The 26,500-nt window shown below is 45.4% G+C and overlaps 1 protein-coding gene across 4 annotated transcripts in view; it reads left to right on the forward strand.

Annotated features, from left to right (window-relative positions):
* prkcg (protein kinase C, gamma) overlaps nt 1–24,954 on the forward strand; it is a 30,612-nt gene extending 5,658 nt beyond the window's left edge. Inside the window, exons 2-18 of one of the 4 annotated variants that reach the window (XM_035407539.1) lie at nt 3,349–3,431; nt 4,528–4,774; nt 8,469–8,500; nt 8,769–8,851; nt 10,682–10,793; nt 11,469–11,597; nt 14,108–14,264; nt 14,502–14,703; nt 15,193–15,363; nt 16,368–16,541; nt 19,302–19,393; nt 19,711–19,773; nt 20,181–20,319; nt 21,112–21,192; nt 21,521–21,628; nt 22,187–22,327; nt 22,699–24,954. In XM_035407539.1, the coding sequence (XP_035263430.1) occupies nt 4,533–4,774; nt 8,469–8,500; nt 8,769–8,851; nt 10,682–10,793; nt 11,469–11,597; nt 14,108–14,264; nt 14,502–14,703; nt 15,193–15,363; nt 16,368–16,541; nt 19,302–19,393; nt 19,711–19,773; nt 20,181–20,319; nt 21,112–21,192; nt 21,521–21,628; nt 22,187–22,327; nt 22,699–22,860 (2,088 nt within the window). In that variant the 5' untranslated portion in view covers nt 3,349–3,431; nt 4,528–4,532 and the 3' untranslated portion in view covers nt 22,861–24,954. Of the gene's footprint in view, nt 1–1,883; nt 3,432–4,492; nt 4,775–8,468; nt 8,501–8,768; nt 8,852–10,681; nt 10,794–11,468; nt 11,598–14,107; nt 14,265–14,501; nt 14,704–15,192; nt 15,364–16,367; nt 16,542–19,301; nt 19,394–19,710; nt 19,774–20,180; nt 20,320–21,111; nt 21,193–21,520; nt 21,629–22,186; nt 22,328–22,698 lie in introns of those variants that run through there. The other 3 variants (XM_035407439.1, XM_035407402.1, XM_035407454.1) reach the window with 3 other exon arrangements.
* Nucleotides 24,955–26,500: the final 1,546 nt, after the last annotated feature.

The raw sequence follows: 26,500 nt of genomic DNA on the forward strand, positions 1-26,500 counted from the left end.
GTGTTTGGGGGTTGGCGATGCGCATATGTGTCTCTCAGTGGTTTTATTCCTCCCTTTATGGATAGCTAAAACATATTTTTTTTGGGAGGGTTTTTGGCTGGCTAACTGATGTCCCAGAGCCAGAATGAAAGATCTGAGCCCCGATGTCAATGAGCCACATCAGATCAGTATCCTCCCTAAATAAACCTTTCTCTGTCCCTCCCAAAGGCTTGGAGCTGTGGAAGTAATACTACAGCCTAAACCTGCATGCTTGTCTACAAGAACATTTACAGAGGGTGCTACAAGGAATTCCAATGTGTGTGTGTGTGTGTGTGTGTGTGTGTGCTTTTTTTTTTTTTTTGCTTTGATACTACATAAATCAGTGATCAATGTTGCATAATGCATTCATGAAAATAGGTAGTGGCCAATATGTCTGTAAATGTAGAAGTGATCAGAATGCCTAGCTATTTGAACTTTTGGAAGATGTTTTGAAAATGCTGCCCTTGACCTGTTTTGGTTTGTGTGCAGATGATGAAGAGGAGGAGGAGGATGATGATGGTGATGGTGATGATGATGATGATGATGGTGATGATGATGATGATGACGATGATAGTGGAGGTGCCGGTGCCGGTGGCGGTGTTGAGAATGATGCCACTGAGTGCCTGTAGTGACCTGGCTAGCCCTTGGTGCAGAACAGCGTGTTGCTGCTCTAAGTGCAGCCCTTGTCTTTCGGGACCCCCCCCCCCCCCACCCCACCCCCCCTCTGTAAGACTGACACGCTCCTTGACAAACACCTGTCTCGCTGCAGCCTGTCTCGCTGGAGCCTGTTCTGTGGCCGTGATGAAAGGCCCGCTCTCGCCCTTTCATCCGCTCCTTTCACAGGCCCGCAGCGGCGGCGGCGCCCCGCCCGCCTCTCTCGCCGAGGGCCGCCCGCAGCCTCTTCCCCTTCGCTCGCAGAGCACTTCCTGTCACATTACGGATTCACATTAGCCGCGTGGTACCCCCCCCCCCCCCCCCCCCGGGCAAACGATTGGGAGCCGTGGAACTTATTCCGCCTTGTAATTGCTTATTTGCATATTTTTAATCATAACAGCGTGATCCGTATTGATTCTCATTTGTATTGGTGATTATAGCCGTGGTGCTGCTGCTGAGAGAATTCCGGAACTGCTAATCAATTTGCCTTTATTTTTGGAAACGTGCAGGATATACGTTTGCCTCGAAAAGCAAGGCGCCGCCGTTGCTAACCTGCGATGTGATTGTTTTGTTGGAATTATATGTTCGAATAAGAAATGGCAGCAAACAATTTAAAAATTTAATGGAGGAAAATGGTTTTGTTAATGCACAAGGGTGGCACGATGGGTTTTGTACGAGCCTTGGATAGGGAAATGCAAGTTGACAAGTCTGATCATGCACATCCACAGCGCAGAGAAATTAGACTTACAAATTTAGTTGCACTGTTTTAACAATGTGATTTTTGGATGCAGTTTCTGCCTAATTAGATCTGAGACAGCTACCGAAACAGAATTAAGATGTGATTGATTTACACACAGTGACTGACACATCCACTGACTAATAGGAAAAGACTTGGATGAGTTTAAGGACTCTTCAATTAGCATGCTTTTTGCTGGGGTTGTGGGCCCCACATCAATGAACAGACTGCAAAAACCAAGGAAAAGCAGTGTTATGATAGGTAGGAAGACAATAATGTGCATAAACATCACACATTGTGTAGACACACCACAGGATTTGCCCTTGCCCAAAATGTATAAGAATTTATTTATCATAAAAGCTAACCCAAACCATTTTACTGTATAATGAGCAAATTGGACTAACAACTACTGTTCTAAGATCTCTTCTTACATTATAAGAAGCTCATAATACATATGAATTTATATGAGTAGACTCGACTATTAGCTGGGTTTTGGTACGTGAACAGTGCGTAGTTAAATTATTTGGACACACACACTCACTGAAAGGTACATGCACCCACACAGTGACACCATTTTGCTCTCTAACAATCTTGCTAATTATAATTGTTAATTAATTCTCTTGCTGTGTCTTCATCAAGAGACTAATAACCTACATTTTCATTAATTAGACCTTCAACCCTCTCTATCTCTCTGGTTCCCTCCCTCCTCCCTTGTTCTCTAGTCGCAGTGTCAGTTAATATTGTGCCTGTGTCAGTGACAGTAGATGCACTGCTTTTCGCCCTTTCTCAGTGTCAGCGTACAGTACACGTCTGCTGGTTTCCTCAGAGAGAGTGAGCGCCTGTGTGTACAGTGTACCGCATATTGTTCCCATCTGCCTGTCGGTGCCCGTGTTTCTGTAGTGCCTTGTCTCCCTCTGCCTAGCCCCGACAGCACTGTTTCTGTAGCCCTTGCACAAGAGTTACCATAGGCAGTTCGACCTGTGCTGAAATGCTAACACTGTACCGTGCCCCAGTTGCCTGACACAATAGCGTAGATGCTATCGCCAGTTTTCTGCTCATTCATTATTCTGCCTCTTTTAATATTGCTACTGTTGGGAAGAATGATGGTGCTGAATACGTCCACACAGCCTCTAAGCATTTTTTTTACGTTCACAGTATTGAAAATGTTTTGATAAATAAAACTTTGATACGGTACCCGCTGTACTTAAACACCAGCTACCGTTGTCATTAATGAATGTCGCCCTTGATACTGCCAAGCCTCTTATGATGACTGCTAATATTTCATTGCGCCTGTAGCATTCAGGATGCGATCCTCGGTTCATTGGCGCTATCGTTGGGCTGTAAGTGCTATTACATCACGGTAACCGCTCTCGTCACAGGTGCTGCCACCAGTGACGCTATTGGCTGTCGGAGAGCCCCCCGTCGACGGCGAGCGACAATTTTTGTCTCTGTCCCCCTTCTGCTCAATCCTTCACTCTCCTGAGAGATGTAACCCAGATTTCAAATGAATCATTGCGTATTCCTCCATCTCCCTCCCTCCTCTATCTCTCTCTCTCTCTCCCTCTCTCTTTCTCTCTCACTCTCTCTCCCTCTCTCTTTCTCTCTCTCTCTCTCTCTCTCTTTCCTTTCCCCCCTTCCCCTAGGTAAAACCAGTATCAATCTTGGAAAGAGAATATCACTTCTGCCTCTTCATCCTGTGCTTCTCCGGGGTGTGGGGATATACAGCACTGTGCTCCTCTAACACCCTTTGGTTCCTGGAAAGCTTCTATCTCATCACTTGCCCCTTCTTTTTTTTTGTTGGCAAGTTTTCGTCTTTTTTTTCCCCTTTCGGCTCTGCCCCTGTCACAGTTTGCATTGTCTTTTTCTCTCTCTTTCTCTCACTCCTTATTTTTTTATGTAAATCAGTGGCAGCAGTGTTAAGATAAGGTTTACATTCAAAGATAGGAGGAAGATACAGAGGGACCGAGGAAGAGGATCACTTTGGTCTTTGATCAAATCTGTCAGCGAGAAGCTGTAAATACAGGTACTGTGTCTCTTACTTTTTTCCACACCACATTGTTTTTGTCGATTATTTGTTTCTTATTCTCGGCTTTCTCCTCATTAAATGAAAGTCTGTCTGTTCTCTCCTTTTCGTTTGTCTTATTTTCTTGTTGATTGCTGTTATTTTTGTGCTGGCACTGTCATTGTCTTCATCATCTGATTCAGTTCTATAATTGTCTCTCTCTCTGTTTTATTTCCATATCTCGTAGCTCTCATAGGCTTATGTTTTACTATCTGTGTACTTTTATACAGATATATCTTTCCTATTTACTAAAAACCAGAAGAGGATTATAAATATAGTAAATATGTAATTAGGGCACAGAGAGAGAGGGAGGCGAGACTAAACAGGGGAGAGGTGGAAGGGATTTTGTGTTGATATGGAGATCTGAGACAGGCTGAGTGAGATACAGGTTTGGAGTTAAAGCTAATCGCTTTGTGCGGAGGGTTCTCTCAGGGGGTATGCCTGAGAGTTTGTATTTACTTCTGTCCTTCTGTCTTCATCTCCCCCTCTCGTTCCTTTCCAATATTCTTATTCCCTTCCATCTGTTGCTCTCTTCTTAACTCCGCTTTTCTCTATCATCTGCCGCGCTCCTCCTCTCCTCCCTCCCTCTCTCTATCTGTACATAAATCACTGTCTCTGTCCTGCCGTTTCTCTGTTAAACCTCAATTTTTAGTACTCCCTTTAATACTAGGTATACTTCTACTGGGTGTAATTTATAAGAATCTCAGTCAATCATCATCTCTCAATCTTCCATATCTCAACCCCCCTCTCTCTGTCTAAGGTGTTAGTATTTTTGCTACGGAACTTAGCTTGTAAAATTGGGATGCAGGTTTCAGTCTCTAGTGGAGCATAACTGTTCCACCCTTGGGCAAGGATGATACTTACCTTAGTTGCTTCAGTGAATAAAATATTAAAATTTTTAATTGGTGTAATTTGCTGAGGATTAGTTCATTTGCTAGGAAAAAAAAATGAATATCTCTGTCTGTCTTGTCTCCCTATTCGGAATCACCTCTGCCTTATACCCTTATGTCTTTTAATTGCAGTCTCTCTTTCCCCCTCGCCCCCCCCCCTCCCAAAGCCAGCATGTCGGCTCCTGTTTCCCCGTCCCCCTCCCTGTCCCCACTGGTCCTCGCCGCCTCCTCCCCTTCCCCGTCCCCTTTGGCTTCCCCCCTGCCCTCCCCTCTCTCCCCGCCGCCCCGAGTGCCCGTCTTCCAGAGGAGGGGGGCCCTGAAGCACAAGCACATCATCGAGGTGAAGGACCACCAGTTCACCGCCCGCTTCTTCAAGCAGCCCACCTTCTGCAGCCACTGCACTGACTTCATATGGTAACACGTGCCCTGTGGGAAACAGCTGGGATGTCAAAGGCTTGACCAATCACATTGTGTGTGTGTTTGTATATATATATATATATATATACACACACACACACACACATATATATATATATATGCCATGGCTTGGATAAATATTCAGTTCTGATTGGTTGACAGCCGTACATTATACTTACTTGTGTATAGGCATGGTAATCCAGATACTTTACCTTATTCAGTTCCGAATCACGATGCAGGAACCTTCAAATTGTCGGCTTAGAACTCTTTAAATAAAAGGAAATGTAACCATAGCAACGGGTTATAATAGTAGATTCTCAAAACCAATTTCTAAGGTTAAATATGTGGAAAAAGACTTTTCATCCAGCAGATATTTTGGTTGCAACACATTAAATCTAGCTAAGTGTCTTTGTGGTCGGGGGTGTATTATTTGTTAAGTTTGGAAATAACGGAGCCCGATAATGTGGATCAGAGTAAATGCCCAAACCCAAGTCAACTGTCTGCTCACCATACAAGCAGTTAATGTGTACTTTGTTTTTCATTGTTAAATGTCTTATCTCTTTTCTTATGTTTCTGATAGCTGATGGTGATAGACAACTCTGTAGAATCCGAACTCTAGTGCCATCTATCGTTAACATAGGAACTATATTTAGCACAGTGGCAGATGTTTACGCAATGGTTTCATCGTTTTTAAAATACAGTTCATTTTTATTTTTTCCATGCATTTTAGTTGCAGCCATGGTATAAAAGAGGGTGGTTAATGGCTGATCTCCACCCTGTCGTGCCATATATTCTTGTATGCACAGCATGCCACGGTTTACATCTTACTCTATATATAATGACTTTTCAAAAAAAATTGGCTCTGTACTCAGTCATTTTCGATTTGTAATCAAACGATGCTCATGTGGTTGAAGTGCAAATTCTCAGCATTTATTAAAGGGTATTTTTACACATTTTGATTTAACCATGTATAAATGACTGCACTATACATAACCCCCCCCCCCTTCAGGGCACCATAATGTTCGGGACAAATGGCTTCGCAGGTGTTTCTGATTAGTCGGGTGTTTTCAGTTACTTCCTTAGTGCAGCTGTAAGCTAAGCTTACACTATCTAGTCTTGATTCTAGACTTTTGATTGCCTGATCGTAGCATGAGGACAAGAATTGTGCCAATGAGAGCTAGTAAAGCCATGATGGGCAGAAATACAGTTAGAGACATATGCCAGACCTTTGGTTTACCAAAATCAACTGTTTGGACCATCATTCAGAAGAAAGAGAGCTCAGGAATCACAAAGAATCTGGTTGGCTAAGGAAGAGCTCTACGGATCATGATCAAAGAATTCTCACCATAATGAGGAAAAAAATCACAAACTGTCTGACAGATCAAGAACATCCTTCAGCAGGCAGGCATGCCTGCAGGCAGACATCTGTCAGTGACTACTGCCTGCAGAAGACTTCATGAAAAGAACTATAGAGGCCATACTGCAAGGTGCAAACCACTCGTTAGCCAGGGAAACAGGATGGAAAGGTTACAGTTTGCTTAGAAGTACCTAAAAGAGTTCTGGGAAAATTCCTTGTGGACAGATGAGACCTAGATTCAGAATGATGGTAAGAGCAAAGTGTGGAGGTCAGAAGGAAGTGCTCAAGATCCAAAGCGTACCACCTCATCTGTGAAACATGGTGGTGGGGGTGTTATGGTTTGGGCATGTATACTGTAGCTGCCACAGGTACTGGCTCACTTGTATTTATTGATGATGTAACTGTGATAGCAGAATCAGAATGAATTGTACAGAAACATCTGATCTGCTCAAGTTCAAGAAAATGCCTCCAAACCCATTGGATGGCTCTTCATCCTACAGCAAGACAATGATCCAAAACATACTACTAAGGCAACAAAAGAGATTTACAAAGCCAAAAACTGGAAAATTCTTGACTAGCCAAGTCAATCACCTGATCTGAATCCAATTGAACATGCATGTCAAAAAAAAGAAAACCTAAGGTAACTAGCCCTTGAAACAAGCAGGAGCTGATGATGGCTGAGCATCACTAGAGAAGATACTTGGCACTTGACTTCAAGCATTCATTGCATGCAAAGGATATGCTGCTAAGCATGACTAGTTTCATTTGCATAACATTAATATGTCCCAAACATTATGGTGCCTTGAAATGGGGTGCTCTGTGCTGTAATTTCTACATGCTGAAACCAAAATGTATAAAAATTCCCTTAAATAAAAACTGAGAATTTGCACTTCAATCACACATGCAATTCTTATTTTGCAAATCCATAATTGAGGAATGTGGAGCCAAACCAAGAAAACATATGTCGTGGTCCCAAACATTATGGAGGGCACTGTATATATAGTTATTCGCAGCTATCGACCCTTCGGAGTGTATCCAGTGCTTTCTGTTTTCGTCCATGGTGATGCGTACACAGCGTTTTTCTGTACTTCTTTGTTTTGTTTTTTTTTCTTCTTCGTCCCATAGTACAGTTTCATTGTATTATTGTACCCTGATTCACTTCAGCGAGGATGCTGAAGGGTGTCTGCCATGTCTAGGACAGGGTTGGGTAAATCTTGCCCTGTAGGGTCTGACTCCCCTTTTCCATTAGGAACTTACATGTTGTGCACCAGGCTGTGTGATTCCCTATCCAAATAATGACTTCAATTAAGTAATTAAATGAGATAATAACACTGGTCCCAGAAGGCCTTTGAGGACTGGAATAACCCAGCCCTGGTGCACTGTACTGTGCTATCTTTGCCTGTGCTAGCTATTGCAGTAATTTATCTTAAACTCTTTTCATGTCTCTTACAAAATGTTTTTTTTTTGATTAGCTTTTTTACTCACTTAGCTAAGCTTAGCTAAAAATGAATCTCAAAGTAAAGCCAGAAATATGTACGCAGATTCAGCTCACATTCAGTATATTCTGCTTATGAATGTGTTAATCCAATCGAACACTGCCAGACCATAATCAGTTAAGGGACCTTGGCTTTCTGGTATGATATGCAGGACTCAGCAGTGATCTTACTGACTTGACCGGCCATTATAAGACCAGGCCATGCTGGGGATCAGTCTGGTGATCTCCCTGATTTGACTGGTCACCATTATCAGAGCAACGGCCACAACAACAGTTGAGTCAGTGGCTCAGGCAGGCTTGGCCTTTTCTCATTACAAGATGGACAGGCCCTTTCCTCACTGCTGATTGGTTGTTGAGGGTTGGGATGGTATCCAATTGTTTTGAGGTGATAAATGTTTAATGCTTGGGGGAATGTCTCCATCCATTAAAGGAAGCAGAAAACTATGTTATTTACAAGTACAAGGCACAGTTAATGGTGTTGCGTGGACAGATCTGGTCTGTTGTGGTCATGGCAGTATTTTAGAGGAAATCTGTTATATAATTACTTTATATTAAAGTCATGATGTGCTTGAATATTCACACTGCTGACAGATGCATCCTACAGATGCATCCTACTAACTGCAGATGGTACTATTCTACGGCACTGCAACATTAATTAGATGGATTATGAGCTTTAGATGCGTATAGGTGCTGTCTCCCTTGTGTGGTGCAGGAAAACACACCAAGATAATGATATTGTATTTGTACGTCTGTATATATGTATATACTTATTGTTTAGTGCTGTAATTCAATTAAAAAGGGATTGAAGTGTGATAACACATCTTTGTTTTATTTCACAGGGGTATTGGAAAGCAGGGCTTCCAGTGTCAAGGTAACTGCTGTTTATACACAAAAATGAATCATTGTGCGTACAGGACGAGCCTGAAGTGTAATTATGCTACTGGATATTTAATTTTAATCCCAGTTTAATCATTGTTATAGCTAGATACACATCATCAAAATAAGCTGCATGTTTTCTTTTACTCACAATAATCCAGAAAGATTTCATGTGATTTCCTAATTTATCTTTTTAATTAATGAGTTCATTAGTTAATACCCCCCTCCCTTTCATCACCCGTACCCCCACCTCTTTCTATCAGTATGCGGTTTTGTGGTTCACAAGCGCTGTCACGAGTTTGTCACCTTTACCTGTCCTGGAGCTATGACGGGCCCCAAACCTGAGGTACTGCATGAACCTTATGGTAGTATCTTACCCCCCTCCCCTCCTCTTCAGACCCATCCACCCCCCCCCCCCCTCCCAAAACCCAAAAACCTGAGGTACTGCATGAACCTTGCGGTCATATCTTACCCCCTCCTCTTCAGACCCACTCCCCCCCCCCCCAAAAAAAAAAAACCTGAGGTACTGCATGAACCTTATGGTAATATCTTACCCCCCTCCCCTCCTCTTCAGACTTATCCACCCCCCCCCCCCTCCCAAAACCCAAAAACCTGAGGTACTGCATGAACCTTATGGTCGTATCTTACCCCCTCCTCTTCAGACCCTCACCACCCCCCCCCCCCCCCGCTCCCCCTTCCTCTGTCTCATTCTCTGTGTCTCTTTCTCTTTCTATCTGCTCTCCCCTGTCCTCCTCTCTGTCTCTGTGTGAAATGGGGAGAGACCTTCTGTTGATCTAATAAACAGCAGCTAACTGCACAGACACCGTAGTGCATTGACTGTGACACAGAGAGATGGGGAGAGTTAGAGGGGGAGAGAAACAGGGAGACTGAAACGGCTTGCTGCTCACTTCATTCCCTCTCTGATATTTGTCTTTTCTCTTCTTCCTGCAAAATAAACTGGAACAGAAATGAGGTCAAGGAGAAAATGAGAGAGAGAGAGAGAGAGAGAGAGAGAGTGAGAGAGTTGATCAGAGACTTTGGAGAGAGAGAAGAGAGAGAGAGACTGACAGGAGGGAGAGGGGAATATGGAGTGGAAGAGAGTTTGGCTCGGAATGAAACAGACTTACAAAAAATGTACTTGGCAGAAAATGAAGAGAAGGGGGTATGAAGAAGGGAGGGGGGAGGGGTTGGTAGAGCGGTGGTTCACGAGGCAAGGCCCAAAGATCGGGGCACTGAAAAGGGAGGGCTGTGACCACGAGCAGATCGACAAGTGGAAGCGCAGATAAAATTATCTGAACTCGGATCTGGCAGAACGAAACCCCGTTTACAGCCTGGTTTATAACTTTGATCACCTGAAGAGACACTTCATTTGCTTAGATTAAAAAAGTCGCTTTGAAGGTTGGAATCTTCTGCGCTCGGATCAGTATGTAACAGAGCAGAATGAACGAGTAGATAGGTGCTGTAAATAGACGTTTAGAGGAGAGGAAGGCAGACGGTATGGTCCGTTACCATGAGAAATGTGTGCTCGCTCTATTAATAGCCAACAGGACGGTATCTGTGGGAGCCAGATAATTATGATCATTTTAATCACTACTCTCTTTTTCTCTTTTTTTCTTCTCTCCAGATCAGAGTTTTAGTTTTTGAACCCTGATGCACTGTGTAATATACATCCTGCCTCTACTCTGTCTCCGCCTCTGTCAGATCGTTGATCTTCCATTATCACCTTTCTCCATTTAATCTGATGCCGTGTGTTTTATCTGTTTTTTTTTTTAGCCGAATGCTCTCGCACATTCCCCGTCCAACTGCCCCAAATATGTGCCATAAGCTGTCTTCAAACCCAAATACCCCTCCCTGTCCCACCTCTCTGTCTGACCTGTCACATTTCTTCTGCTTTTCTGCTTTAATGCCCTTGTGCCTGTCCCTCTCTCCACCTGTCCTGGTTTTTCTCCCTCATTATCCCACTCCATTTCACACCTTCTTCTTACCTCCTCACCTCTCCCTCCATCCATTTCCCTATATCCCTCCCCGCAAATTCTCCTCCTCTGACTCAATTATTCCCACTTTCCCTTCTCTCTCTCTCTCTCTCTCTCTCTCTCTCTCTCTCTATCAATCTCTGTCTCTCTCTTTCTCCACCTTTCTTTCCTTCCTTTTCTCTTTCTGTCTACCTCCATCTCAGGACGTGAAGAGCAAACACAAGTTCAAGATACACACCTACTCTAGTCCCACCTTCTGCGACCACTGTGGCTCGCTGCTCTATGGCCTCATCCACCAGGGCATGAGATGTTCCAGTGAGTAGAGAGTGAGAAGTGTCCGAGTAATGACTAAGTAATGACTGAGTAATGGCTGAGTAATGACTAACTACAGAGTAATGACTGAGTAATGAATGAGTAATGGCTGAGTAATGACTGAGTAATGACTGAGTAATGGCTGAGTAGTGTCTATGTAAAAATACTGCAGTATATGTGTGTGCTGTGCCTTGCCTTTTCATCACATAGAACCACTGCCGTGTTTACTTGGCCCTTTCAAGCAGAGGGCAAGTTTACACCAGGAAAATAGATGTTCACATTCCCACTCAATAAATGAATTAGTCTACATAAAACCAGCTAATGACCCTGATATTTATTAATATAGTTATTAGTGATTCAGTCAAGCGTTAATAATTATGAACAGAGTATCTACAAATATGAGCCCATATTTCTCAAGTGGGTGTCTCAGTATCTCTATGGGCAACAGAAAGTGTGTAATATGTGTGTAAACGTGTGTGCGTGTGTGTGTGTGTGTGTGTGTGTGTACGTGTGCATGTGCGTGTGCATGTATGTGTTGTGTGCGTGTATGTATGTGTGTGTGCATGTGTGTGTGTGTGTGTGCATGTGTGTGCGTATGTGTGTGTTGTGTGTGTGTGTGTGTGTGTTGTGTGCGCGTGTGTACGTGTGTGTGTGCGTTGTGTGCGTGTGGTGACGCAGGCTGTGAGATGAATGTACACAAGCGCTGCGAGGCCAGTGTTCCTAGCCTGTGCGGCCATGACCACACGGAGAAGAGAGGACGAATCCACCTGACCATCAGAGGAGAGCGAGAGGAGATTCACATCACAGGTGAGAGAGAGAGAGAGAGAGAGCGGAGCTTGCTGCATGTCACAGCACTGACTGGCTAGAGAGCACACTGCGGGACATCAGCTCTGAACACTAGGAAACGTCACACGAGCGCTGTCAATTTGATATTGATCAACGATGTTTCAAGGGCGCCCTTGGAAATCTTTGAAAATGTTCATACGTGCCGTCCGTCATTCACATCAATTTCACAGTGCAAATATTGAGCCAGACATTAATCCCACTTGCTATGCAGCAGTTCAGAAATCTGAAGCATGCAGGTTAGGGTAATTTGGCAGCGTAAACGGGGTGTTGCTGCAAAAGAGCATGCATGCTCAGTCAACCTACCCCTGTCTAAATTAAGGTTAATAAATAAATACATAAATAAATAAATAAACAAAAAATGTTGCTTTATGGTACAGTCTGATTAAATCACAGTTATAATCAGCCAGTCACTCAGTCACAAATAAATCATTCAGTCAATCTGTCAGAGAGTCAGTCAGTCAATCAATCAATCAAACAGTCTTGCGTTTTAATGTCTCCACCGTGAAAGGTTCAGCAAAACGATAATGGGATGATGGAGGGATGGTTGCTTTTGAAAGTAAATGATTTCACTCAGGGCTGGGGCCGAGCGGTCCATCGCCGCAGCGCTCGTCAGGGGACAGGCAGACGGACACACCGGCAGTGGAGGGAACATAAGGCCTGGGCAGGCCTGGGCAGGCCTGGGGGTGGTTGATAGAGGGGGTCCAGCTTGCCAGCACCCGGTCTTGGAGGGGAAATTGCGGCTGCAGCCAGTGGGTGAAGATGAGAGGTACCAACTAAAGGCTGGTTGGGCAGAGAAGCTATAGCTGGTTCACTGTGGTCAGACGGTGTTTGGCAGGGAGCAGTTGCAGTCGTCTAAGTGGGACAGCACCAGTGCCTGGGACCAGCAGCTGTGTGCAGCAATCGCGAGAAATCAATAAGCTCTTCTGATGGTTGCCATGAGCAACGGCCAGCTGTGAGAGTCACAGTGTTCCGGGACCAGGCATGGGACTGAGTGGGGTCTAAGTGGCCCGGGCGGGAGGTAAGATAGTGTTCTGTGGAGGGATCCAGGGTAGGTAAGGATCTTTCAGCTGTCTCCGTGATGACATTCCATACAGGAAGTTACGCCATAGAAGCTTGCCAAAGATTGTCAAACAGTCCCGGGCGTGAGTGTAATGGAAAAATAGAGAGGTATGCCTGCATTACAGCAGTTTGAGAACCCACATCGGAAACTGCTACTAGCCACTGTGACCTGGTGAACTGGGGACAGGGTTCACAGCCTACAGCAAGGACTCCCATCCCAGGTCCTGCAGAGCTGCAGGATCTGCCCGCTTTAGTTGTTACTCAGCATTAAATTGATCAATTAGCAGTTAAACACTCAGTTAACTCCGTGTTTTCTTGGGTCTAATTGCCCAGGACCAGGTGTGGTAATACCAGGTACGCAGGATAGAGTTTTTGTAGGGTGACTGTTGAAAGGCTGGGGTGGGGAGACGGGATCGGCTCCAGGACCTGGCGGCCCTCTGCTCCAAACGTCTCAGGCACGCGGAGGGTGATTATGAAGCGGAGAGAGAGGCCGCACGTGTGGAGTGCGGAGAGCATTACTCACAGGAAGGAGACGCGGCGGCCTCCGCGCTGTCCAGACTGGCGGCGGCTCGAGAGCTCGTCCTTTAAAAAGACGGGGGGTTGTTTGTCAGGTTTGCCACTGCTGATATGGCAGATCCATTTTGAAGCAGCAGGGGTGGACATCATAAACCCTTTTGAGAATTAAACCGTGAATCTCCCCAGGGAGTAAGCCCGAAGGCAACAGTCTCAGGGAAGCCTTTGTCGGGGAGGAAAGAAAACCACTGGGAGTGAAGCAGACTTAGCGGAGGTGGCACAGCCACCCCTGGCTGACACCGTGTCCACCCTCCAGATTCAATTTGCCCCTGAGATGGCTGCTCTAGATTGAAATGTCATTACCGGCAGCTGAAGCATTCGACATTGACTGTGTACATAAAGTTTTTATGTGTCGTCTGCGCGCGCAAGCTAAAGGGCTTATCTCTGGCACACAGTAAGCCATCACGTAAAGCCCTTGCTTAAAGTGATGACACGTGCGCGGGAGAGAGTAATGGCATCCGCTTGCATTAAAATCCGAAGGACACTGGCCACTGGTGAAGTACAGCGCAACAGAATAGTTGTTAGCATCTTTATTAGGCTACCTTTTTTCTCTCAAGCTGGTTTGGTCCTAGCTGACTGGAGTTCTCAAACCGGTGTTCAAGAATTCCACAGAATTCAAAAAATAAAATCATCAACACTGTGGGTGCTGCATAAAGATGTCAATAGTTAACCATGTCTTGAAAGCCACAGAGATTAAGTTTTTAGAAGAGAACAGTTCTCGAGTCGGTCTTTCATAGATATGAGTAGGCATTAAGACATTTCATATAATAACAGTGGAGGAGACTGTATCGCCCTGCGGACCCTGTTTATTCCGGTTTGACTCTCCCTCTCCGTTGCAGTCCGAGAGGCGCGGAACCTGATTCCCATGGACCCAAACGGGCTCTCGGACCCCTACGTGAAGCTGAAGCTGATCCCCGACCCCAAGAGCCAGAGCAAGCAGAAGACGCGCACCATCCGCTCCACGCTCAACCCCGTGTGGAACGAGAGCTTCACCTTGTGGGTTTGCGGGCGTGCGTGCGTGCGTGCGTGCGTGCACGTGCGTCCGTGTTCGTGCCTTACGAGCACACGCGCACATTTGTTGAAGAGGCGTGCGCGTGTACGGTATGCGCACCTTCTTCAGCGCTGCCTCTCGGTGCACGCGCACGTGCGCGCAAGGTCTGTTTCTGTCCGTGATTTTGTGTCCGTCTGTAAGCCCGTCAGTTTCCCAACCTGAGATTGTCCCCCTAAACGCAGCTCGGTGCGGGGCCGACAGTGGGACCGGCGTCTGTCGGTGGAGGTGTGGGACTGGGACCGCACTTCCCGGAACGACTTCATGGGGGCGCTGTCCTTCGGCGTGAGCGAAATCTTCCGGCGCTCCGTCTGCGGCTGGTTTAAGCTGCTCAACCAGGACGAGGGGGAATACTACAACATCCCCGTCCCGGACCAGGATTTACAGGTGAGGAAAGGAGAAACAGCATTTACCAGTGCGTGATAACGGCACATTATGTGCACATATAATTTTTTTTATGGTGTAGTTTCATTATGCTCATTATGCTACGGGTGTTCGCCCATAAAATAGATAGGCAGCGGAAAATAATCATTTCAAGCCTCGGATTCTTTGGAAAGAAGAATCTCTCACAGCTGTGTCCGGGTCTGCAATTTCACAATAGCACCACTAGAGAGCATAATCGTTCCTCTGAAATTCACTTGGTGTGGAAATCTACCTGATAATTATGCAGATGTTTTTCCTCATTGCATGTTGTTTCTGTTCCTGGCGAAGTTCTGACCCGTTTGATGGCTTCTTATAAACACAAAAGAGGGTTAATTATACAGTTTCTAACTTTATGCTTTTCTTCTCTTCATTCCCTCCCTCCCCCTGTTCACCTTGACTTCTGTTCACCCACACCTCCGCAAAACACACAATACACTTTCGCTCGCTCGTCAGGAGACCCTACTGGCTCCGCCCCCTTCCCTGCCTCCTCCCCCAATAGCTGTCCCAACCCCAGTGACTGCTCCCACTCCCTCCTGTCCCTCAGTGCTCTCCCCAGGGAAGATCCGACTGGGACTGAAGGACTTCAACTTCTTAATGGTGCTTGGCAAAGGCAGCTTTGGCAAGGTACTGTCACTCATTGCTGGTACTGGGAGTGATGCAGGTTTTAACACAGTCAACTGCAGTTGCTTCACTCTACTTTCCCTAAGCTAGGGAATGTCCTTTATGTGGTGGATCTGCATGTTGCGTTGCTGGTGGCAGATCCATCACGGTGAGTGGGTAATGTAAATGGTCCTGTTGCTATGGCAGTGCATTCTGGGTGTAATTGAGTCCTCCCTGCAGTCATTTGATATGAACATTATTATAAATGGTAAAATAAATGGTGTTATTATGAACACTATTATTAACATTTTTAAAAATGTGCTCAGTATGCTAAAATAAGATGGAAATATAGTTGAGACTGACTTAGATAAGAACTTGGCATAAAGGCTGGCATCTTCTGTGATACTGTTTGGCTTGCTGTCAGACTGAGAGGAATATAAAAGAGAAATGAGGTGATAGTGGGAAAACAATGAGAGAGAGAGAGAGAGAGAGAGAGAGAGAGAGAGGAAGGAATGATGCAGTCAAATACAATACTGTGATGATTTTAGCTGGCTAACACACATAGCCTTAAATGAGAACAGGCATGATTCAGGAACTGTCTGTGACTAGTTTGGTGGGTGTCCTTATAGGTGCCTTTACACCATCTAGTGGTGAACTGAAAGTACAGTCTTTTCCTTAGGGGAGCCCCTAAATTAATGTTGGAGTGAGGAAAACTGCCATTTGCTGGCTCGTTCAGTAGCAGCCAAAAATTCTGCGCTTGCAGTTCTTTTTAGCTTGTCTTGAAGAATTGAGTAAAATAAACCAGTAAGCGGCGAGAATATGCCTTGCCTGCAGCCTTTTACAAATGTGAAGCTTTCAGTCCAGTGCGTTTGGGTTCTCATGCACCTGCCCTCCACCTTCCTCCCTCTCTTCTCCTGTCTTCGTTTTCCTTGCCTACTTTTCCCACCTCCTCTGTGCTCCTTTTATCATCCCCCCTCCTCCTCCTCCTCCTCCTCTTCCTCCTCTCCCTCTCTCCTCCCTTGCCCTAGGTTCTGCTGGCCGAGGAGAGGAGCACTGAGAGGCTGTTTGCGGTGAAGGTGCTGAAGAAGGACGTCCTCTTCCAGGACGAGGACACAGAGAGCGCCATGGTGGAGAGGAGGGTGCTGGGGCTCAGCGGGCGCCCCCACTTCCTCACCTGCCTGTACTGCGCCTTCCAGACTGAGGTGTGTGGGGGAGAGGAGAGAGACAGCACATCAACACTGTCTGACTGCGCTCTAATGCACATCAACACTGACTGTAAGAGAGAGAGACAACACGCACAGACTGACTGCACACTAACGCACACCAACACTGACTGTAAGGAGAGGAGAGAGACAGCACACACTGACTGACTGCACCCTAACGCACACCAACACTGACTGTAAGGAGAGGAGAGAGACAGCACACACTGACTGACTGCACACTAACGCACACCAACACTGTAAGGAGAGGAGAGAGACAGCACACACTGACTGACTGCACACTAACGCACACCAACACTGACTGTAAGGAGAGGAGAGAGACAGCACACACTGACTGACTGCACACTAACGCACACCAACACTGACTGTAAGAGAGAGAGACAACATGCACAGACTGACTGCACACTAACACACTCCAACACTGACTGTAAGGGAGAGAGACAACACGCACAGACTGACTGCACACTAACACACACCAACACTGACTGTAAGGAGAGGAGAGAGACAGCACACACTGACTGACTGCACACTAAGGCACACCAACACTGACTGTAAGGGAGAGAGACAACACGCACAGACTGACTGTGCACTAACACACACCAACACTGACTGTAAGGAGAGGAGAGAGACAGCACACACTGACTGACTGCACACTAAGGCACACCAACACTGACTGTAAGGGAGAGAGACAACACGCACAGACTGACTGTGCACTAACACACACCAACACTGACTGTAAGGAGAGGAGAGAGACAGCACACACTGACTGACTGCGCACTAACACACACCAACACTGACTGTAAGGGAGAGAGACAGCACACACTGACTGACTGTGCACTAACGCACACCAACACTTACTCTAAGGGAGAGAGACAGCACACACTGACTGACTGCACTAACACACACCAACACTGACTGTAAGGAGAGGAGAGAGACAGCACAGACAGACTGACTGCACACTAATGCACACCAACACCTACTCTAAGGAGAGGAGAGAGACAGCACACACTACACACTGCTCAAAATTTTCCCTGAGCCTAGATTTTATTTTATTTTTTGAAATGGTGCAGGCAGGCCACACGTTTTCCACTTCCCTTTGGAGAACAATATACACATTGTGTATTATGTGTTGACCACTGCAGAAACTTTCATAAAATATGCATAGCTATTGTTTTATCACATTCATAATAAAATGTCCAGATGCTGAACTGGATCTAGTCCAATATCTGATGGGTGTTAAATCCGTTTTTTTTTTTTTTTTTTGTGGTTTTACTGTTAGCTCTTGGCGGGTTGCATCTGTCCTCCGGGGCTGCTGGTCGACTAGCCCAACTCGTAGCACTTCAGCGATGGCAATGAAATATAGGGCTGAGAAAGCGCAACGTGCTCGTTGAATGCCGCCACGTTCCATAGTATTAATGTCACATGGCATATTACGCCACCGTAGATCTCAGCCCTCTGCTGAGATTAACCCTGATATAGTGGAACGGACAGTTTTTCCGCTTTACTCACCAAAGGTCACGGTCTGGCGGGTTTTTCGAAGACCGTTTTGTCTTCTGAAGAGCAGGGGATTCGGCGAATCACACGGAGTGACCAAACTGATTCGGCGAGGCGCTCTGTTTTAATGGAAACATGTCATGCCCTTCGGGATCGAAACAGAAGAATCATACTACATAGCAATGTGCTCCAACACACTGTAGTCAGCGATTCCAACCAGACCGTAATTAACACTATTCAATAACAAATTAATCCGAAAATACGAGATCTATTTCTGCTTGTTTTTTGTCTTAATTATATTATTCTATTTTGACCCAGATCCCCGTTTTTAATTAATAAATTAATATTTTGCGTCTTTTAACAAGGTCGTTACCAGTCCTAAGGGGGAGTTTATTTAACAAGAGCAGATTGCTTTTTAATTTTGACTGGAGGGGTAATGTAATGACATAATGAGTATGTATGTGCTTGTGCGTGTGTGTATGTGCATGTGTGCTCTTGCGTGTGTGTGACTGTGTCTGTAACTTTATGTAAGCATGCTATGTGTAAGTCTGCACATGTGTATACATGTGTATACTGGTATATATGAAAGTTGTTATGTGTTCTTCAGTGTGTTTGCGTGTTTGTGTATGCACGTGTGTGCGTATGTGTGTACGTGCGTGTATTCTGGATTTTTAACATGAATTGTGCATATTAATCATGCAAAAATACTAACATTCATAGCATTGTGATAATTTTAATACCACAGTCTTTCAAAAGATACATATTTTGCATGATTTCAAAAAAATGTTCTCCATTTACCAACCCTAGTTGTATGTTTGCATAAATGGTGATTGTATGACCTTCTTGTAGTCTTGACAACAATTCATTTGATTTCCATCCATGTCAATGAAAATGGCCACTATGTCCTATTGTATTATGTGGCTATACAGAGTATGCCATTCAATAAGGAAAGGCTGTGTTAGTATTATGCCATATAATACATTTTTTTTCATTGCACTGACGACAGCATCCATGTTTCCGAAGCGTCCCCTGTATGCTTCATATGAATGGAACATTGACATGAGAGAAGTGGAAATGGATTATCAGTGATCACATCGATTGTGCCGTTGTCAGCAAGTGGCGTAAGCCAGCCCTCCAGCGCGTACGCTCAAGAGAGTTTAAAAAAAAAAAAGAAGAAAAAAGAAAAGAGAAAAGAAAAAAGTCATCGATTGTGGGGAGTTTTCGCTGACGCTGACTGTGATTCCGCAGGACCGTCTGTATTACGCGATGGAGTACGTGAACGGCGGCGACCTGATGTTTCATATTCAGATCGTGGGGAAGTTCAAAGAGCCGCACGCCGCGTGAGTAACCTGCGCCCGGCGATCAATAACACTCGCTCTCTCTCTCTGTCTCTCTCTCTCTCTCTCTCTCTCTCTCTCTCTCTCTGTCTCTCTCTCTCTCCCTCTCTCTCTCTCTCTCTCTCTCTCTCCCCCTCTCTCTCTCTCCCCCTCTCTCTCTCTCTCTCTCTCTCTCTCTCTCTCTCCCTGCCCCCGTGTCCCTGCCGTGATTTATGGATCGCGTCAGGGAGCAACGAAGGCAACACTGAAAATGACAATAAGGGAGAATCAATTACAAGTCAGAGAATTCACTCTCACGGCGCAAACTCTCGACCCTCTAGGTTTTACGGCGCGGAGGTCGCCGTTGGCCTCTTCTTCCTCCACAGCAAAGGCATCATATACAGGTACGTGCCCTCCGCCGCCGCCGCGGCCCGCCAACGTGGAAGTCTGTGCCCCATTTTCGATGCGCCGCGTGAGCGTTCAGTTCTGCTTAATCCGTGCGCACTGTGTGCATGCGCCATGGATCTCCAGGCCTGTTCGCAGACAGCCACAGGGCACGCCGGTTTATTGCCGCTGCTCAACACTCAATCAGTCGATCGGAGCAGTTGAAAACACAGTTGACCCACCTCACCTGCGTTCTCGAATCTGAACTGGTTTTTGATCTTCTAGGGTGAGAACATTAACCAGCAGATCCTGTGGGTTCCACCAGGCCAGGGTTAGAGAGCCCTTGTGTGTATTCAGTGCCGTGTACTGCGCTGTACAGGCCGTGTCCATGTTGCTGTAATAGCCTGAGATTCTCTCTCGCCGCCAGAGACCTGAAGCTGGACAACGTGCTGCTGGACAGCGAGGGCCACATCAAGATCGCGGATTTCGGGATGTGCAGGGAGGGGATGCTGGAGAACGAGACCACGCGCACTTTCTGCGGGACCCCCGACTACATCGCCCCCGAGGTCCCTCCCCCCCCCCCCCCCCCCCGGGTCTCTTTTCCCCTCTGTCTCCCCCCCTCCCATTTCAGCTCTTTCATCCTGCTTTTCTTTCTCTCGCTCCTGCTCTTTTCCCTGCCCTTTCTGGAAAGTGTGTTTCTGCTTCATTCACTTTCACTGTCTTCAGGGTCCCTGGCCGTGCGTTTGAATGACCCGCTGCATTTTCCTTTAGTGAATGAGTCAATCTACCCGTCACAGTGGGCTGGGTATTGTGTGTGTGTGTGTGTGTGTGTGTGTGTGTGTGTGTGTGTTAACAGAGCTAGTACATGCACAAAAACGTGTGTTTATACTGGTTTATATGGTACTTTCATGCTGCTTCCTTGTTGAGCATTTTGTGAGACTGTGATTTTTGCATGTGTGTTTGTGTGCATGCCCTTGTGTGCATGTGCACATAAAGGGTGAGGGCAACTGCGTGCATCAGTAACTAATTATTAAGCTTGCAGTTAAACTCCACTCTATTGATTTTATTATGTAAATTAGGTATTGATTTGGTTGTTCCTGTCATTTTGGGAAAGATACAATATTTTTCCCTAGAGGCAAGAGGATGAATCGTTTTCTCCCCCTCTCTCTCTGACTCTTCGTCACACACAAACTCAAAGTCATTGTAATGCTCTGCCTGGTCCTTTTTACTCCCCATCTCTCTCTCTCTCTCTCTCTCTCTCTTTCTCTCTCATGCATGCAAGAATAACTCCCCTGGCCTGAAGTCCTGCTTCACAATAGATTTGCCCTCCTCTCTCTCTCTCTATTTTTCACTTACAGATTGTGGCCTACCAGCCCTATGGAAAAGCTGTAGACTGGTGGTCTTATGGAGTCCTGCTGTATGAAATGCTGGCTGGACAGGTAAACTCCATTCACTCTCTGTACTGGATTCAATAAACACTTATCCTTAACTTGGCAGGTTCATCGATCACCAAAATGAACTTGCCAGAATGTGTTTGTGAAAAAATAATCAGCGAAGGTTAGGGACAAACACGGTCTCTTTATTATACTCTCTGACAGACTCCCCACACACAACCAAACCACATTGAAAACCCTGCCAAATCTGACAAAACCCCTCAAGAACCCCCCCCCCCCAAATCAAAAATATCTCTTTTCCTCTTTTTGTCTTCCTTTCCTCTCCTGTCGTTCTTCTCTGAGCTCCTCTCCTCCTCCGCCTCCTCTCTCTCAGCCTCCATTTGACGGAGTGGACGAGGAGGAGCTGTTTCAGGCCATCATGGAACAGAGTGTCTCCTACCCAAAGAACCTCTCCCGTGAAGCCGTCTCCATCTGCAAAGGGGTAAACAGGCCGGTGTAGCTGTGGATCACACTGGCACGCTGTAGCACAGTTTGGCAGGGACTGATTTGAGCTGTTTCAATGCCTGTCCATATCACAGGTGGAGCTCCAGAAAACGGCCTGTTCTCGTGTACCTGCTCCTCCTGGTTTTGACATTTTGATGATCCTGGTGCTTTGTTTTCAGTGTAATCTCCTTATGGAGTGCTTTGAGATGTGTGCATGGACAGCGCTGTTGAAGAGTTTGTTGTGTTTTGTTGCATTGTTGCATTGTGCTGTGTTGTAGATATTCTTCCAGGGAGCTCATGCCTGGCAGTTAAATCAATACTTCCTGTACAGTTCTGGGTAGCACAGAATAATGGAGCAGAGCATGCAAAGTTGTGTTAACAGCACTTTCTGAATCGCATGTGCAACTTGAAACTTGTGGTAGAGCATAGTGTTTATCTTCACGCTGTAATTTTGTGTGTACCAATTAAAGTACCAATTAAAGTTATTAATATATATATTGAAATTGCTCTAAATTTCTTCAATTTCTCTTCCCCCTTCTCTCTCCTCCTCTCTCAGTTCATGACCAAACACCCAGGGAAGCGTCTCGGAAGTGGGGAGGAGGCAGAGAGAGAGATTCGAGACCATCCCTTCTTCCGTTGGATCGACTGGGAGAGGCTTGAGAGATTGGAGATCCAACCTCCATTCAAGCCCAGGACTGTTAGTGCCCCTCAGGATTTCAATCTCTCTCTCTCTCTCTCTCTCTCTCTCTCTCTCTCTCCATGTTTCTATCATCTACAACATAGGCAGAAATTTTCATTCCTGCATACAGGAATGACTGTCTGGCCTGAATTCTTGCTTCTCATCACGCATGCAGATTTGTGTAACGATATGCAGGGAACACACACGTGTTTTGTTCTGTTGTCATACATGTGGAGTGTTAACACAATGCATATGCACAGTAAAATGTCAAGAATTAATTCAACACTAACACAGTACATATGGTACAATATGTACTGTATAAGAGCTGAATCAACACTGAACACTTTACTGATTGTGCACTGCATTAACACCGTGTTTCTTTGTCTCAGGGAGGAAGGAAAGGGGAGAATTTTGACAAGTTCTTCACAGCCGCCCCGTCGGTCCTGACCCCCTCCGACCCCGACGTGCTGGCGGAAATCGACCAAGACGACTTCCAAGGCTTTTCCTTCATCAACCCCAACTTCCATCCTTCCCCCCTCTCCGTGGTCTGAGCTGAAGGAGGAGGGGAGACAGGAATGCTGTTCGCTGGCGTTACCCCTGCTGGACACTACTCTACCCTCTAACGCTAGCACTGAGAGAGAGCTAGGGGCGTGCTCTCAACACACACAGTAGGCACTCAACACTCACATGGGCACAAGGGTACAGTTATGGTCCTGACATGCAAAAAAACAAAAACAAAAAAAACAAAGGGGTCAGTATTCAATAGATGGCATTTAATCAGATTCTCCAACAGGTAGGTATTTTTCAATTCACCGTGTATTTTGGAGGCGTCCGATAACTTGGAGGTGTTCTAAATGGCATAAAAAGCAAAGGTACACAACCGGTACACTATTTCTGTAAAAAATTACAGTTTGAGAAAGAAATATTAGAGTGAGACAAATCCAAGCTTGCTTTTCTAACTAAATGAATGGATGGTAACTTTTTGGAAGCTGGTTGAATGTCCAGGCACTTAACTTACAAATGTGGTATTCTGATTACATCATGAAGGCACCTTGCCATTTTAAAAGAATTATATAAGCATTTTAGAACATATAATTATAATAGTACTAGAATAGTATAATTTAAATATGTGACTTTGAAGACCATGTCACAGTTTTGAAGGTCACAATAGATTGCCTACCTTCTTTTATGTTAAGTACATAACCATACATGCGCACGTCTCATCCCCTGACATACATTCACATTTGCTATAGGTTCACACTTTCACACTTTCCCCACATTTAAACCGAACTGTGAATGAACTGGCAAGCACTTGGCTGCTACTGATAGCAACACTTCCTTGTTGTACCAAACTGACCACTGGCCATCACTTTCTCCGTTATTTCATCAAAGAACGTCTGCCACAATTACACACTGCTGACCACTCTACTGTATCTGTTATTAAGGTTGTGCCTTTTGAGACACGCATAACCAATGTATTTATTCATTTTTATCACATGGCTAAATCGTACTGTTCTCCGTGTCTGGGAGATTTCGTGCTGGCCTGGCACTTCGACCCCGAGTTTGAGCTGAAGAGGCAATGTGTCAGTGTGGGGCTCTCTGATGGAAGTCACTCAGGGCAAACCTGGGCTGACTCAGCTGCTGCTGCAGTTCTCTGGATGACATGGGTTGATCCCCAGCTGAAGGAGGCAAGAGACATAAACCTGTCCCGTGTGTAGCACCAGTACAGTGGTACAATGTGAAGATAGTAAAGATAATTCACAATGTTCATCCCGTATGGGTAATGTGCAGATATGCAAGTTTCACACTGCGGCCAATAGACATGCGCAGTACAATTGGTTGTTCGTTTGCCCGGCGGTTATGTTCTTGGAAAAAACAACATGCGATAATGTGTGGGCGGAAAGAATATAAAAAGAAAGCGAAGATACGTGCCAAATTGGAGTTTTAGTTTCATGTTGATAAGATGTCCCCTGTAAGCTATACATCCTACAAACAGGCACTGATACCAACAATAGGCCTGATCGATGAGAACACAGATGTCTTCGAAGTTAAGACTCCGCGAATCGCCTCTTCGCAGGCCAATCCAACACTGCCATTGTACCAAAGCCAAAACAGTTATTTGCTTGCCTCATTTTTTGAGGCCCAGTCACACACGTTTCTCTTTGTGCTCATAGCATGTACTTATTAAAGGAAAGCAAGAGACAGATGAATGTTTCAGTCATGTTATTCGGAAACTCCTTGAGTGGAAGGCCCCCGGACACAAACACCCTGTTGCGTCGTCTTTCAGTCTGTGCCATGAGAGTAGAGTCGAGGCAGATGTATGAACTGCAGTGTGAAGTCCTCGTGCTCAACACCTTTTTCAAACTCATTTCAATGTAGGCCAAGGTCAAAGTGCCAGTATGCAAGGAATCTGTGACAACAATAGTTACATTGTTAAATTATACTGACAGACAGACAAAAAGAGAGACATATAGATAGATAGATAGTTAGATAGATAGAGATAGCTGAATTAATCCCAACAAAAACTTAATAATTAAATGCTTTAAAGGAAATATATGTTGAGTTATTGTGTTTATTTGTTTGGTAATATCTTGGTGTGTCTCTCTGCATTGAAAACCTTAATAAATCAAATAATTCCTCTGTGACTTCATTTTTTTTAATGAGAATAGTTACTTATGCCATTTGTTGGGGAAAAGAAGCGGTCATCGCTGGGACCCATTTAAATTTCCTCTTTCGCTCACATTTCATTCACTCTTTCCTTCTGCCGTGCCCTGTGGCCACTGCCCATTCTCTCCATATCGTCTCTCTGTTTCCACCGACTTTGCTCTTTTCTGTTTGTTTTACCTTTCCGCTCCTCTTTCTTTACCTCATTAGTCAATCTCACTCACCCTTTCATCTCTGATAGCTTACGTTTTCCTCCCATTTTTCCTCCCTCTCTCTCTCTCTCTCTCTCTCTCTCTCTCACTCTCATAAGATGCTGACCACTCCATTTAGTAGTTGTTGAAACAGCAAAACGTCCTTTTTTTCAGGCATTCAATTCTGCTCCCTCCCTCCCTCTCACACTCACCCCCTTCGATGCAACGTCCCTTTGGGTTTCAATGCTGTAACCAGCTGCTTGTCACATCGAAGATCCTCTCTTTCTCTCTGCTGCATTAATTTGAGTTGTACTGAGAACGAACCCCCCTGTCGCCTTCCCCCTCCGCTCATTTTAACCCATCTTCATTATAACCGCTTTACTCCTCCTCCTTTTTCCCTTCATTATTTTTTCCTCCCTTGATGATTCCCATCATGTTTCTTTTTCGCCCACCTTCCTTCCCCCTTCTCCTCGGCCCCTCCCTAACTCTCGCTCGCACTTGCTTGCACTCCTTGTCAAACATCGCCTGTATTTTTTTCCCCCCTTTTTTTGACGGACTTTCTTTGAAGTCGTCGTTGTCACAGCAACGGAATTACCTCATTGGAAGATGTACCAAGGTCTTTTCTTGAAACTGGGGGATTTCCAAAGTGGTGATATCTACATACATCGGTGTGTAGACAACCAGTCTGTAGGAGAGGGTAGATTAACAGCACCCATTAGTCTAACTTGTTTCTTTATTTTATGCGCACCATTGTCCATGCTAATTCTATGCTCGTCTCCCCCTTAGAAACGTGTCTCTCTGTGCTCTGTGTCTATAGGCCAGAGTGTACAGTGTGCTATTGTTATCATTACAGAAAGTATAGGATCACAGAGCTAAATATAGACACAGGGAGGAGGGGGTAGAGACCCATGGGTTTGAAAGGATCGACGGGGGGATCGAGTGACAGTGAAGACTTCACCGTGAATGGCGCGATATTAAAGAAAAGCTTGTGACTGTTAGAGTAGCGTGAATAACATCTCGCCTGCTCATATCAGTGACTCGTCTGATGTAATTCCCCTCCCTGTCTGTCCAGCCACCTTTTACTTCCTCCTCTCCGTCACCGTTCAGTCCCATCCTCTCTTACCTTGTCATATTAAATCCATATTAATTACAGTGCTTACTCTGCGAAACAATTAACTAATTGGCTAGCCGTGTTCAGTAGTATGTCTCATAGCTCAGCACATTGCTTAGTTCACTTTCCTACTTAAGTGAACACCACCTCTCTTGAATCCTGACCCTTTGTACAGTAAGTCTTCTCCCACATTTGAACATAGCTGAACAGATCTCATTCTTTATG

The sequence above is a fragment of the Anguilla anguilla genome, chromosome 1, assembly GCF_013347855.1.
Source record: "Anguilla anguilla isolate fAngAng1 chromosome 1, fAngAng1.pri, whole genome shotgun sequence".
NCBI classification, from domain to species: Eukaryota; Metazoa; Chordata; class Actinopteri; order Anguilliformes; family Anguillidae; genus Anguilla; species Anguilla anguilla.